The following is a 14,046-nucleotide window of genomic DNA, read 5'->3' on the forward strand; positions in this document are numbered from 1 at the left end:
TCTTAGTTCCCCGAACATGGAACCAGGCCCAGGCTGTCGGCAGTGAAAGTGTTGGAGTCCTAATCACTGGACTGCCAAGGAATTCCCCCAACCTGCTTCTTCATCCCGTAAATACCCTACGCCCCTACTTTGGGGAAGCCAGTCTGAGATCCGTCCTCCTGTCCCCTCACTTGGCTGCCTGTGCATAAACCCTCTCCGCTGGTTGTGGCTCACTGCTTATTGGGCAGGGAGGCCTCATTCCAGAGCGCTCTGACAGCACAGTGAACCCCTCCGAAGGCCACAGCAAGGAGGGAGGCAGCAGCAGCGGCTTCCTTTATTAGAGGCTTGGGTGGGTGGGGAGGGCGGGGCATGGCTCAGCCAGTCAGAGGTGCCTGAAGAAGAGCTTGGGTCCCCGGTCCAGGGTGCATGCTTTGGGGCCCAGCTGGGTGGGCAGCAGCTGATGCAGGGCATCCCGGTCCTCAGCAGAGAGACGTCTGCTGCACAGCTGCAGCTCCTGCAGCTGCACCGTTAAGTCGTCCCAGAGGCGCAGGCCCAGGGGGCCCTGGACAGCACAGCCTGCAGAGGGAAGGCAGGAGTAGGCCTCAGGCTATGGCCGGGGGCCCGCGGGAACCAGTGGTGTTCGTAGAGGGGGGCCCTGTGGGGCTTTTCTCTTTACCACTTCCTCTGAGGCCCCAAGGGCTGCAGCGAGGGGCATGAGCAAAGGCCAGCAGAGGCCCGATAATTCTCTAGGAAGGAGTGTGCTCTCCCAGGCCTAGTGTGCCCAGGACTGTGGACTCCCTTCCCAGCCAGTGGTCGGGCACGAGGGAGGTCGGCTAAAGTAAACACCGCATTCACATCTGTGCCTCTGCCGTTGTCTGACGATGCCTGGGTCTCTCCCTCCATAAAATGGACCCAGTGGGCTACCTGTGAGTCTCAAGACACTGAGCTACAAGGCTCAATCCTCAGAGAGACCAGAGAATACCCAGCAGGCTCATGACCCCAGGGAGCTTGGTGAGAGGGTGCAGGTGCCAAGAAGCCAGGTGTGTGGGGAGCAGCCCCTCAGCTGAGCGCAGGTCTCCTACCAGCCCACCTTCAGGGGGCCCTTCCTGGAGGAGCCAGCCTGGCCCTGTGGGCCCGTGGGCGAGGAGCAGGAAGAACCCCGGGGTCCCCTGTGTGTAGACCCACTCCCAGCCCTTGTTCTTCTAGAGGGCAAAGCCTGGTCTGTCCTGCCCTGGGCCCCAGCAGGATGTGCCAGGCTGCTGGGTGGCCAGTTCACCAAATGCACCTCCCTGGGGTCCTTCTCAAGACAGCTCTGGTAGGGTCCTGCACCGGGGCGTGGCCAGAGAAACCAGCTAAGTCAGGCCATCGGCCTGGACGGTAGGGTCAGGGCAGCCTTGGCCAGGAAGCGGGAGGGTCTCTCAGAGGCAGGTATTGCCACCCTAGCCCGACGTCCCTCCCTCTGGACAACAGGAACAAGAAAGTCCCTGTGGCAGTGGGTCCCCCAGCCATGGTCTCGAGGGTCAGGCTGACCAGGCCAGAGGCAGAGACCCACGGTCCTCCCGCCCTACGGTTTGAGGAGCGAGGCTCACACCTGCTTCCAGTCACAATGGTCACCGTCCTCTGCTGTGGCAACCCCAAGGGGCCCAGCCCACCCTTGCGGTCTGGCTGGTGGCAGTGACGGCCCCTTCAGAGGAGGCACCTGGGCCTAAGGCAGGTCCTCGAGGAGGAAGCTGGGTCACCAGCTCCGGTGTGGCAGGTATAGCCACCATACCCAGAGCTCACCTGACAGGCCGAGGAAGCTGAGGCCTTGGGGCCGCCCTTGGAGGGCAGACAGGAGCTCCTCCAGGCCAGCACAGCTGATCTTGGGGTTGGCAGACAGGTCCAGCGAGGCCAGCGAGGGGCAGAGAGGCAGACATCTGAGACAGGGAAGAAGCCCGAGGGTCGGCTTCCATCACGAGGGGAAGCTACCCCAGGTGACCCCAAGGCTCGGGGAGCTGCAGGCCAGGCCCACAGGCTTTGCCCCCAGCCGGGCACGGTTGCCTCACACTCCCGCGAGCCAGCTGAGGCCGGAGGGCCACAGAAGCAGTGGCCCTTGCCTGGGCTGCTGGACAAAGGGTGACAGGAGAGGACACACCAGAGGGAAAGAGTCTCGAGAGCTGTGGGAGCATGAAGAGAGACACGAGGGCCAGCCAGGAGGCAGGCTAGTGGCTGGCGGCCAGGTCTCGGGGCACGCCGGGGCAAGGAGCCCCAGCTTCCCCGGGCTCCTGGGCCCTGAGATCAGAACCCCTGCAGGATGGTGGTGGCACAAGCTGGCTGGCATTACCTGCTCAGATCTCTCACGGCCTCATCGCCCAGGTGGTTTGCCGACAGGCCCAGGTGCTCCAGGGCGCAGCCTTCCTAGACAGCGGAGGCCCAAGGGGAGCTGGCCTGAGTGGGAGACCTGCCCTCCCTGCCTCCCTGGATCCCAGGTGTCCTTCCGCCTCCCTGGATCCCAGGTGTCCTTCCTGCTGGCCAGGAATTCACGGCCTGAGGCAGGCAGGCCCACAGAAAGCTTTCCCCGCCTCTGTTTTTTCCAAACGTGCAAGCCTCTTCCCAGCACCACCCGCCAATCCTGGGTGGCCCAAGGTGCCTCTGGCTTAGTGTCCCTCCTTGACCGCATACCTTGGTCAGGTAGCTGACCACGGGCTCCATGAGGCCTGGGTCACTCTTGCTGGCGGCCACAGAGCCCAGCTCCAGGCGCAGGAGGGTGTGGGCTGGCAGGCTCCGCAGGGCCTGGGCCAGGGCAGAGGTGCCCAGGCCGTTGTAAGACAGGGACAGTGTCTTCAGGCACTTGGCGCCTATACCAAGGGCCAGAGCCTCTGTCAGCCCCGCGTGCTGCCGCCGCCCCCAGCCCTGCCGCACAGTCCTGGGCCCAGAACCCTCGTGACCCTCGGGAAGCCGTCCTCGTCCCTGAGGTTTGGTGTGCAGGGAAACTGGGGTGGCTCTGGCCCAGTGTCTCCCAGTGGGGAGGGGGAAGAACTGGACTCCTGAGCCCAGCTTCTTCCCACCATTTCTGGGTCCTCTACCTGCCCCTACTGACAACAGGATGGCCCCAGGTGACCCGAGACAGGCCCTAGGCTGGGACACCCACATGTGGTGTGGTGGGGCAGGGCAGGGAGCACTCCATCTGCCACCCCAGTCCCAGACCCCTCCTCCCGTGCCGCTGTGCTCATAGCTCTGTGGAAAGCCCCCCAGAGGACCCCAGTTTCCAGCTTCTCAGCGCTGGGACGGCGGGTCTCTGCAGCCCCAGTGGGCTCGTGGCGGAATCGCCTCCGGCAAACAGGATGCTCAGACCTGGTGAGAGCCGTGGGGCTGGGGCTCTGGCCTGCAGCGTAGCTGGGACTGGGGCTGCGTCCTGAGGGGGCCACCCAGGCCAGGCAAGCACCCGGCGTCCCTCTGAGCCCAGACAGGTCCAGCACCTGCACGTGCGCCTACGTGCTCCCGGAAGCCGGGCTCGTGCCCTAGCAGTCCTCGCGCTCGAGTGGGGCCAGGGAGTGGACGTGCCCGGCAGCTCACCTTGGAAGGCGCTGCCCAGGGCCGCCTGGTGGTTCAGGAAGAAGCTGGGGCCAAAGCCACAGGCCTGGAGGTGCAGGGTGCTGAGCAAGGGGCAGGCCCGTAGGATGGAGGCCAGGGCTTGGCCACAGCCATCCCCGAGGGGGTTCATGCTTAAGTCCAGCTCTTCCAAGTTCTGTGGAGACATGGGTTCCCCAGAGGATCTGGTCTGGGCCACCCGGAGCTGGGTACCGGCCAGCACTCTCAGCCGCGCCTTCCCACCCAGGGATGGGCTAGATATGGACGTTCAGATGCTGCCCTGGTACTGGCCCACCGTTCCCCACGCCTCTACCTGCAAGGCGGACTGCCCCAGGAGGCCCGCAGCAAGCTGGCGCAGGCCTTCAGGGCCCAGGTGGTTGGAGGAGAGGTCGAGGAGGGTCAGGCCGGGCACGGTGTCCAGGGCGGCCAGCAGCTCGGCAACACATCCATCCCCCAGCCGGTTCCCGGCTAGGCGCAGCTCCCGGAGCGCCGAGTGCAGCTTCAGGGCCCGCAGCAGCGGCGTGAGCTGGGCCTGGCGCAGCGCCAGGGAGCAGGCGCTGAAGGCGGGGCCCGAGCCCTGACGCTCCGTCGCCTGCAGCACCTGCTGGTGCTCCCCTGGAGGGGGAGGAGGCGTCACGAGGACCACAGCCTGCCTGTCCTGCCCTGTGCGTCACGAGAGGCAAACCAGGCAGCCCCTCCTCGCCCACGAGCCCTGGCGCAGCCACCAGAGGCCTGTGGACCCCGTGGCCCAGGAGCCACGCCGCACAGACGGTGGGTGGTGCTCATCTACCTCCAGACGGGGCCAATCTCCCCCCCCCCACCCCACTACCTACACACAGGGCCACTAGGTAGGGGAGGAAAAGCCGAGAACAGGTGTGGCGGGAAGGGACCCTGGTGAACACTTGGGGTCCTGGGAGTCGAGGCCCGCAGACCTGGGAGTGGCACAGGCAGGTGGAGCCCGCACACCCAGCCCTCTGCCCAGGCCACCACCGCAGGGCCCCCTGGGCCCTTACCTTGCTCCAGGCTCTGGCAGGCCCGGCGGTAGCGGTCCGTCAGCGGGGGAAGGTCCCACGAAGTCACCTCAGCCAACACCTGGAAAGCACCAGCAGTGTGCAGACCCCGGCACCCAGTGCTGGAGAACACCCCGAGCTCAGGGCCCGGCCCTGCCACTCACCTCCTCATTGCTCTGCAGCACGTCGGAGATGGGGTCCTGTGGGGCCAGCAGGGCCCCCTCTTTCTGTAGGGACAGCCGAGGCAGCAGCCCAGAGGCCTGGTAGTAACGCTGGGCAGCCTGCTCAGCCAGCCAGGCCACGGAGTGGGTCTCCCTGCTGTGGCGACAGAGGGCGAGCTGAGTCCTGGACCTGGCCAGGTTCCTGCACACGCTGAGGAGAGGCCCCCGGGGTCCTGCCATCCCAGCTTGGCGTCCACAGCTCCCTCGTCTGGCTCCTTCCTCTCCCCCTGCCCCTACGTGTGACATGCCAGTGCCCCGTGCACACGTGCAGCACCTCCGGGCCGTTTCTAGGGACGCAGGGCCTCCCCGAGCCTGTGTCTGCCATCACCTCCCCCAGCTACCAGCCCCGCAGAGGTGGAGTATAAAACCAGATGGATTCTCAACGCACAGCCCACGCCATCTACAGCCATGAGGGCCCTCTGCTGCCCCTGCGCACCATCCCCCGGCCCAGAACCCGCAGAGGCGCAGAGGGAGCCAGGGGTTGGGAGAAGACAGGTGACACCTTACCTGTGTGGAACGGGGATGAGGAAAAGATTATTCTGAACACGAACTCGAACTCGGATGGGAGGGAGCAGAGCCTGACCCTAGCACGTGCGGGCAGGGAAGAACAGCCCGAGTCAGGAGAGACGGAGGCCCCCGCCCACTACCCCCAACCGCCCCGGCCTGGGCGGCAGCTCTGCTCCAGGCTTGCACACCCACCAGGGGCTGGCCTGCTGCAGGGTTTCCCCCAGTGGGCCCCAAGGCCCTGGGGACATCAGGGCTCCGCGCGGGCTCTGCGGCTGAGCTGCAGGTTGCATCTGCTCTGACCACTGCACTCCACCTCTTAAGACAGGACAGCCGGCTCTGCCTGGCCCGGGCCCGAGGCCTGATGGCACTCGCGTCACTGCCTGACCCCGAGGCACTGTGTCTGCTGCCACCCGCACTGCTCTGGGGGCGGGGCGGGTGGCTGCCCCGGTGACCGCGGGCCAGCGGCAAGTCCTCTTCCAGCCAGTCCCCGGCCAAGCACTCCTCTTTAGGCAGGAGCGCCGCCCCAGGGGTGGGGGCCTCGCCGGGGCCTCGAGGGGGGCTGGGGCCCAGGCGGCAGCTCTGGGCACTGCCCGCACTGCCGACGGCCGCCCGGGAGGCTGCCCAGCCGGCGCTCGCTGTGGCTGCCTCCCCGTCACTGGCAGGGCTGGGCATCCGGGCCGTGGCGGGCAGTGATGGGCCAGAGTGCCGGAGCCTCTTCTGGGTTGGCTGGGGTGGGCCTGGGTTGTCCTCCCCCTCCGAGCTGCTACTGCTGGCCAGCTTGTGCCTGCTCCTCCAGGGCCTGGCCGCAGCTGGCACCGCCAGCCCCTGGGAGACCCTGGCACTGGCCTGACAGGCTTCTGGGGGTCCTGGGCTGGGACTTGAGGGAGGAGAGGTCTCAGGGTCAAAAAGATGGTTACGTGGGAGGGTCGGGGGAGCCAGGGAGCTGTGGGGAGCTGCGGAGAGATCGAATCTATTGTGAGGCAGTGCCCGGCACCATCCCCGCCGCCCAGGGCCCCGGGGACTCTCAGGCTGGGGAGCGCGGTGTCCCTAGGGGCAGAGGAGGTCCCCGCGTGCCTTGGCCCGAAGAGGCCGCCTGAAGCAGCGTCTCCATGGCAGCAGCCTTCTCTCGCGTCTCGCCATCCAGATCCTTGCAGTACAGCTTCACCCACCACTGCAGCGTCTCCAGCGGGCTGCGGCCCTGTGGGGTACCCAGCTGAGCAGGGCTGGCAGCAGCAGTACCACCAACTGCGCGCGGCCCACTCCTGCCTGGCCTGCGTCTCTGCTCACCTTCCTGGTTCGGAGGGTGACCGACGCTCCTCGCTCAATGAGCAGCTGGGCCACCTCAAAGTGGCCACAGTTGAGGGCGTCGTGCAGGGGAGTGATACCCTCACAGCCTTGGCCACCCGGGTCATCCACCGCGGCCCCATGGTCCAGCAGGAAACGGACAATGTCTGTGGACAGGGGGTATGAGCCACCTCCCGGGCCCTTCCTTGGAAGGGACCCTTTCCCTCTCCCTGTCGTATGCTAGCACCCCCCGGTCCCACACTCACCCAGATGCCCGTAGTTGCAGGCCTCGTGCAGGGGTGTCCAACCACAGTAGTCCCGAGGGTTCAGGGGGTGGCCCTGTGACAAAGAACGGGAAGGAGCCTGGCCCCGAGTACCCCACAGCCTGGCCTTGCCCTGGGGCTCTGAAGCCTGAGGAGGGCCCCCGGGGCCCACCCCCGAGCCTGGCCCTGGCCCAGGTCACACCAGAGTGAGGGAGACACTCCCCACCACAAGTACAGAGTCCCCAGCGCTGGCTCCGGCCCCTGCGCCCTGCCCTGGCCCCTGGGGAGACAGTACCCCAGCGAGAGCCCCTGCTATGGCCGCAGGGTGACGGGGGTGGGGTGGGGCAGCGTGCCCACCTGCCTCACGAGGTCCTGGACGCGGCCCAGCTGGCCCTCTATGCAGGCTCGGTGCAGCAGGGTCTCCCCGACGTCGTTGCGCCGGTTCCACTGTGGGCACAGTCGCCCCGTGGGGGCGTAGGCGTGAGGGGACAGGGCAGCACTGGCGCGCAGAGGAGGGCACCACACCCGCTCAGCCACCGTCCTCACCTTGCTCACCCTCCGCTGGCCCAGGCAGCCCCGAAGCTCCTCCTCCTCCTCCAACCGCTGGGACCCGTCAGCTTCATCCTCTGGAACGGAACCAGGCACGCCAGCCCAGGTGAGCCTAGCCCCCTGCCCCGAGCTCTCCTGCGCCCAGGAGACGGCCCTGTGGGTCAGCCTCCCCCGCGCCAGACCTCTGCCGTCTCTTTCCTGGCAAGCATCCTTGTCGGGCCAAGTCAGGCCCAGGGTGGACACAGCTCATCCCTGGAGCCCAGGCGTCCTCCGCCTGCATGAGTCCCGGTGCCTCTGCCTTCTGCCCCGCCTGCTCTCAGCCCAACCCCGCTCCTCGCCCCTGCTCCCTCCTGCACCTCTGGCCCTTCCTGGCACCTCCTTCTCCTCTGTGGGTAACTGCCTATGGAGAGCAGCGCCTGAAGTTCTCCTTTTGGGTGCTCTCTCCCCGCCCCTCCTGTGGACCCTCCTCCACACCTATATACGAGCCACGCCCAGCTCGGCACCCGCCTAAGGCAAGGCTGAAACTTCCCGGAGATTCTGGAGGCCCCTCGAGTTCAAAACTGAAGCCACTCCGGGACCGTGCAGCCAGGAGCCAGCTGACTCCTGAAGCCCACCCACTGGCCCGCTGCCTAAGCCGGCTTCCGCCACAGCTCACCCTCACGGCTGCCCCACGGAGCTGAGCACGCTGGCCTCAGGGGAACCTGTGCGGGCCCTTGAGGGTCTCGGGACCCGCTTGGCTCCTCTGCCCGCTTGTGGTGCGTTTCCCCAGGTCTGCCCCGAGCCACCTCCCCTGCAGACGCCTGCCAGCTTCCCGGCACCGGCTGTGCCCGGCTCCCTGCACCCACCCCCTCCTCCACCCTCCTCCACCCGTCTCACCTGCGCCAGCTGCCCACCCCGTGCTGGGCTGTTCCCTCCCATCGTGAGCCTGTGAGCAGGACCCACCGGCCCCGGCCCCGGCCCCGCACAGGCATCAGGGAGGGAACGCCGGGGCCGCCGGCACAGCGTCCAAGCCTCACCGCTCTCTGAGAGCTCCACCTCGATGGCCTCCAGGGCGGCGGCGTCCCCCTCGTCTTCCTCGTCTTCCTCGTCCCCCTCCTCCTCCTCACCTTCAGCCGGCCTCAGCTCCTGCAGCCTGGCTTCAGTGCCAGGGGCCTCCTGAGGCTGCAGCCTCAGCTGCACCGCGTGGAGGTGCCGTAAGACCTGCCTCTGAGGAGCAGGGGACACCCAGCTCAGGGCCAGAGCAGAGACAGGGACGGGGGACAGGGGGACAGACAGGCTGCGGGGAAGTTGTATGTGGGGATCCCAGCATGGGCGGGCGGGCAGGTGGGCGGGCTCCCACACCTGCAGCCGCGGCTGCTGAGCTTGCTGGGCACAGCTGAGAGCCTTCTGGAAGCACGGCGCCAGCACCTCGTAGGTGTCACCGGCGTCCTCGCGGGACAGCGCGATGTTCAACCAGGTCTTGCCCTCCTGGAGGAGGAGGCATGAACTCAGTGGCGGCTGCCCCCGCACCCAGCTGGCCCCGGCTCCCCATGGCTGCCCACACGAGACAGGAGGACGACAGCCCTCCCGTGCCCACCCCCGAGGGCAGCAGTCCTGGGACAGAGCCCCGGGCAGGGCAGGGCGCCGTGACCCCTCACCTCCAGGGCGCTGCCGTCCCGCAGCCTCAGCTCCTCTTCATAGTGGCGCACGGCCTGGCGGTGCTCCTTCATGTCCCCCAGGGTGGCAGCCAGGGACACGTGGATGACGGCCAGCTCAGGCCCCGGCCTGTTTAGCAGCTCCGCGAACTGCAGCTGGGAAAGCGGCAACAGCGAGGCCAGGGTTGCGCCACACCCCGCAGCCCACAGCCCCGGTGCCCTCACCCCCACCCCAGCCCGGGCACGCACCTGCTTCTGGTAGGCCGCAGCGGCCTTGGGGAAGTCGCCCGCCTTGGAGAACAGGTCCCCCAGCTGCTCGCAGATGCCCACGGCGCCCCGCGGGTCGCTCTCCTCAGCCTCCTCCAGCTCCTGCTGCAGGCGGACCACCGCCAGCACTGCCAGAAAGAGCCTGGTGCAGGGGCGGCACAGCCTGGGGCCTGACCCCGTGCCCTTAAGCAGCCAGCCACCTGCCAGAGCCTCCGCTCACCCCCTGGTAAGGGGGGTGGTAGGAGGAACTACTTCGTGGGGTCGCAGCAAGAGTAGAAGAACCAACTAACAAGTCAGGGCAGGGGCTGGTCCGCAGCATGGGGTGGGGCCCTGCTGACCGCCACTTATCAGTCCTGCTAGGCCACACGCACCGTCCACGCTCCCACCCCGTTAGGCGGGGCAGCTTTTCTCTCGAGTTTGCCAACGAAGCCGGCTGGTGCATAGACACTAGCCTCCTGACCACCCTGGGTGACACTCTGTGCGTAGCTCAGAGAAAAATGAGGCCCCTCCCAACAAGAAGTGGGGGGAGACGGGTGCCTTACTGACGCTGCCACCTCCCAAAGGACACACGCCCAGGCCTCCTCTGCTGAAGGACAGGAGCCCTCCCTACCCCTTCTCAGGGAGTTCAGCTCCCCCATCCCCTCCTAGGCTCACCATACTTGAGGGTCCGGCAGACCAGTGCCTTCTGCAAAGGCTTCTGGGAACCAAGCCGATAGGCCTTCTTCAAGGCTCTCTTGGCGGCCAAAAAATCCCCTAGGTCTTGGAGGACCTGGAGGGCAAGGGAAGGTGAGGCCCGCACGCTCCTGAAGGCCCAAGCCCACCCGGGAGCAGGGCCCGGAGCCACTGAGAAGCAGCACCTGCGAGAGGAGCAGGCAGCACTCGCTCTCCAGGGAGCCCTGCTTCAGGATGCGCGCGCACTTCCGCGCCCCCTCCAGGCAGCGCATGGCCTGAGAGTGCTGCCCCCGCCGCCAGTGGATGGCGCCCAGGTTGTAGCGGGCGCGAAACAGGTCCTCGTACAGGTGGTTCTGCCTGTGGGTGGGGACAGGAGCTCAGTGCCCGGGGCACTGCCGCTTAGGGCCAGCACGGCAAGCACCCACCGGTGCCACTTAGGGTTCCGGCCCCCACAGAGCCAAGGCTGCCCCTCTGCTAACAGGAAACTGACTGGGCGGAGGGGTGAGGTCAGCCCGGCTGCCCTCTCGGGAGGACCCTGGGAGCAGCCCAGGCCCCAGCCGCTCCCTCCTGGGGCTGAGCGGGGCCTTACTCGGCAAGGAAGATGCTCTTGGTGAAGTAGGCGTGGCACAGCGCCGCCTGCTGCAGGCTGTCGCAGGTGAGGCCCACGTTGAGGTAAAGTCGGGTCCTCATCTCACTCAGCTCTCGCTTGGCCAGTGAGCCTGGAAGATGCCCCTCCAGACACTCAGTGCCCTACCCCCACTTGGGGTCTCCAGCCCTGGGCCCTGGCCAGCCTCTCCTGGACCCCTCCTCCCGCCTCTCACTGTAGGTGCCAGGGGTCCTGCTGCAGGTAGAGCGGAGTGAGAAAGAGCAAAGGCAGCCGGACCCGAGATCGTGAGGAGCACAGGCTCTGCGGGGCGGTGGGGGGGAGGCGGCTGGGGGAGGGCTGCTGCTTCCGAGAACCGATCTCAACCTCACAAAGGGAGGGCCCAGGCAGGTGGACCCACCACACGGGCAGGGCAGGCAACGGGGCTGTAGCCTCTTCTCCCTGCAGAGCTCAGGAGGCAGAAGGCGGGGAGGGCCAGTCTCCAAGGGCAGTTACCCTGCAGCTTCTCGTCCACGATAGCCAGGCTTTTCTCGAAGGCTCCCTGTGCCTGCAGCAAGGCATCCTGTGACTGGTGGTGGTCATAGACGTCCAGGTGGGTGCGGCCAATGGTGGCCCAGGCCCTCTGCTGCTCAACATGGTTGGACAAGGAACATGCCAGCTCCAGGTAGCGGTGTTGGTGCTGGAGCACAGAAGAATGGCCACTGTGAGCCAACCCCACGTCAAGCAAACCCCATGTGTCCCCCAAGCCCCCACAGAGCAGGCCAAAGCCAGGCTGCAACACCCCATTTTCTCTATGCCAAGGACTACCTGTGGAGGCGGTGGCACCACACTCGGACCAGCCAAAGTCACTGGGGGAGAGACACTGACCGGTAGTTAGCTGGGCGGTGGCAGCCCCAGAAGCCGGGGCCAGGGCAGTTCTGTGTGGACAGAGGGCCTGGACCCCCACTGTGGCACACCCACCTAAGGACCAGGCTACCAGGGCCCGGTGCAGGGCTCTCTGAAGGTGAGGCCCCATCGCAGCGTGTCCCCCTCTCCCCTCCAGCCAGAGGCCTGGACGGCAGAGACTGGGCCTCCCTTCTCGGAAACGGACCCCCGGGAGATGAGAGCCCAGGAGAGCTGGGTGTGGCCAGCGTGGGGGTCCACGTCGCGGCCTCCTCCCACCTGCAGGGCAGCCGAGTAGTCCTCCATCTCCGCCAGCCTCTCTCCGATCTTGCGGTGGGCCACGGCGCAGCCCAGGGGGTCGTCGGCCGTCTCCAGAAGCTGCAGCTCTTGCTGGTGCTCTCGCAGGGCCTCCGCGTAGCAGCCTGGGCGGGAGGGGCAGGCTTCAGTCTGGCCGGGCAGTGGGCCAGGGACCGCGAGGGCCAGTGGGGCAGCGGCCGGTCGGCACTCAGGAAAGGCCCCGCCCGCCCGCCCCCCGGGTCCTCCCGGCTCCCCGCTCCCAGGCCCGGACACCACCCCACGCACCATGGCTGGCCAGGAGCTCCCCCAGCTGGTGGCAGACGGCTGCCTCCTCCCGCAGCTGCCCGCTCCTCTGGGCCTTAGCCTTGGCCTTGCTCAACCCTGCAGAAAGAAGGACGAGGCGTGGGTGCTGAGCCTCTCCGCCCGGGAGGGCCAGGCCCGCCCCCGGCCCCCGCGTTCGGATGCTAGTCCCTGAACTCACGGCGAAGCTCGCGGTCCAAGCTCATACTCCGGTCGCCGTGCCGGGGGTTCCGGACTTCCCGCGCTCTAGCGCCGCCACGGCAGCCCCACCCCCAGGCCCAGCGCGCAGGCCCAGTCCTGGCGCGGAGTGTCCCGGGAAGTGTAGTCCACCCGCCCGACGCATCCTGGTAGTTGTAGTAGGGCTGGCGCCGGGGCCGGAAGAGCGGCGGGCGCCTCCATGGACTCCTGGGTCTTCCCCTCGAGCTGAGCCCCCCCACCCCGCCCCGCCCCGCATCCCGCATCCCGCATCCCGCATCCCGCATCCCGCATCCCGCATCCGTCCTTGGGGTGGGGTCTCCTGGGCTCCCTCCGCGTGCTGCCGCATCCCGCACACAAGCAAACCTACCCACCCACGCTACTTGGCCTGAGGAACGGACTGCCCTCGCGTGGGAGAAGAGGAAGGCCTCGGAGACCACGGGCACTTGAGCACTCAGATTTGTGGGCATGATCAGAGGCGCCCCCGCAGAACCAGCGGATCAGCCTTGAACGCGCCACAGTCGTCACACGTGGGGACTCCGACCCCCATTGCTACCGGCGGGAGGGGGGTTGTGTGTTTCAAAAAGAACCGAGCGCGGTCCTGCTTCCTCAGTGTGCACGCCAGTTTTGTATTCCTGGAAAACTCAGCGTGCGCTCGTTAAAACTGCAAAACCGTCTTGTGCTGAGAGGTAAAGGGAGCAGGATCCGGGCTCGGAGCGCTGTGACCAACCTCTCAGCTGCAGAAGATCGGGGGTGTGGGGAGCCTGGGGACCTCTAAGTACCCGTCCTTTCCCCCAACCCCTGCCTCGAGAACCAAATACCTGCCGAGGACCAAATACCTGCTGGGCCTCGGGGCTCTCAGTCCCCACCCTGCCGCGCGGCCCTGGGCCCTAGGTGCCGGGGCTCGCGCCCCAAAGTCCCCAGAGGAGGCCCGGAAGGAGTGGGAGATGGGCAGTTTTATTTCCTATGGAAATGGAAACAGACCCAATGGGGTAAAATTCTCAGCCAGTGGGTAGGCAGCAAGGCCTACCCGGGAGGGAGCGATGTGGAGGGTGGCTGGTCCCCAGGTCCAGGGAAAGCTGCAGGGGTGAGGCTGAGGCTGAGCTGGAAGAGCAGCAGGAGGGCCTCCTCTTTGCCTCCTGAAGGGTGTGGTGCTCTCTCCCCCTCCCTCCAACGTGGGATCCCAGGAGACAGGACAGGAGGTCTTGAAACCAAGGTGGCTGCTTGGCAGGCAGGCTGGTGAGGTGCAAGGGGCACAGTGAGAAGCAGGGTGGGGATGGGGGAGCCAAGCCATGGAAACAGAGACTGTCTCAGCATAACGGGTGGGACGGCACCTCCCCCGAGACCCTCTCCCCCTCCAGCGCCAGCATTCACAGGACAGCCCAGGTCCTGGGGCCTGATCTCCCTTCAGAGAGGACCCAACTTCTCTAGCCTTGGCTTCCCCACTGATCAGACAAGAATGCGCATATGAGGATGCCAGCAAGAGCTGAAGGCCTGGGGTGGGGAGGCTGCAGGCTGGGGGCCAGCAGCTGACCCCTGGCTGGGAGGCTATCAGAGCCCAGGGAAGCCCATCCATGAGGCTGTCTTCTTGTAAGGAAATACAAACAACACTTGGTTTGGACCTTTTTCAAAACTGTAGTTACATACAGAAACATCCAAAGAGAACACAGATCACAAAAGCAACATAATATGTTAAGTCGTTTTCGACAGCGGTAAAAACACCTCTTCACTCCTCTCTTTAAAAAATTATTTTTATTATTTTTGTAAATGTCTCACTTCGGGCGTACTGAGAGATGTAGTGCTTAAAGGGAA

At 66.3% G+C, this 14,046-nt stretch overlaps 1 protein-coding gene across 1 annotated transcript; it reads right to left on the reverse strand.

Annotated features, from left to right (window-relative positions):
- Nucleotides 1-284: 284 nt before the first annotated feature.
- On the reverse strand, nucleotides 285-12,302 carry TONSL (tonsoku like, DNA repair protein). Its single transcript, XM_068526099.1, has 26 exons — nucleotides 12,221-12,302; nucleotides 12,025-12,120; nucleotides 11,722-11,864; nucleotides 11,056-11,239; nucleotides 10,546-10,675; nucleotides 10,142-10,313; nucleotides 9,939-10,053; nucleotides 9,267-9,412; nucleotides 9,021-9,173; nucleotides 8,725-8,850; nucleotides 8,400-8,589; nucleotides 7,381-7,460; nucleotides 7,192-7,281; nucleotides 6,838-6,910; nucleotides 6,575-6,738; nucleotides 6,362-6,485; nucleotides 5,480-6,240; nucleotides 5,288-5,364; nucleotides 4,724-4,877; nucleotides 4,563-4,641; nucleotides 3,863-4,164; nucleotides 3,535-3,706; nucleotides 2,641-2,816; nucleotides 2,303-2,376; nucleotides 1,762-1,895; nucleotides 285-555 (listed from the first exon to the last, which is right to left on the reverse strand). The coding sequence occupies exons 1-26, from the start codon at nucleotides 12,243-12,245 to the stop codon at nucleotides 362-364; spliced, it is 4,134 nt and encodes a 1,377-aa protein (XP_068382200.1). The 5' UTR covers nucleotides 12,246-12,302; the 3' UTR covers nucleotides 285-361.
- Nucleotides 12,303-14,046: the final 1,744 nt, after the last annotated feature.

The sequence above is a fragment of the Eschrichtius robustus genome, chromosome 17, assembly GCF_028021215.1.
Source record: "Eschrichtius robustus isolate mEscRob2 chromosome 17, mEscRob2.pri, whole genome shotgun sequence".
In the NCBI taxonomy this organism is placed as follows: domain Eukaryota; kingdom Metazoa; phylum Chordata; class Mammalia; order Artiodactyla; family Eschrichtiidae; genus Eschrichtius; species Eschrichtius robustus.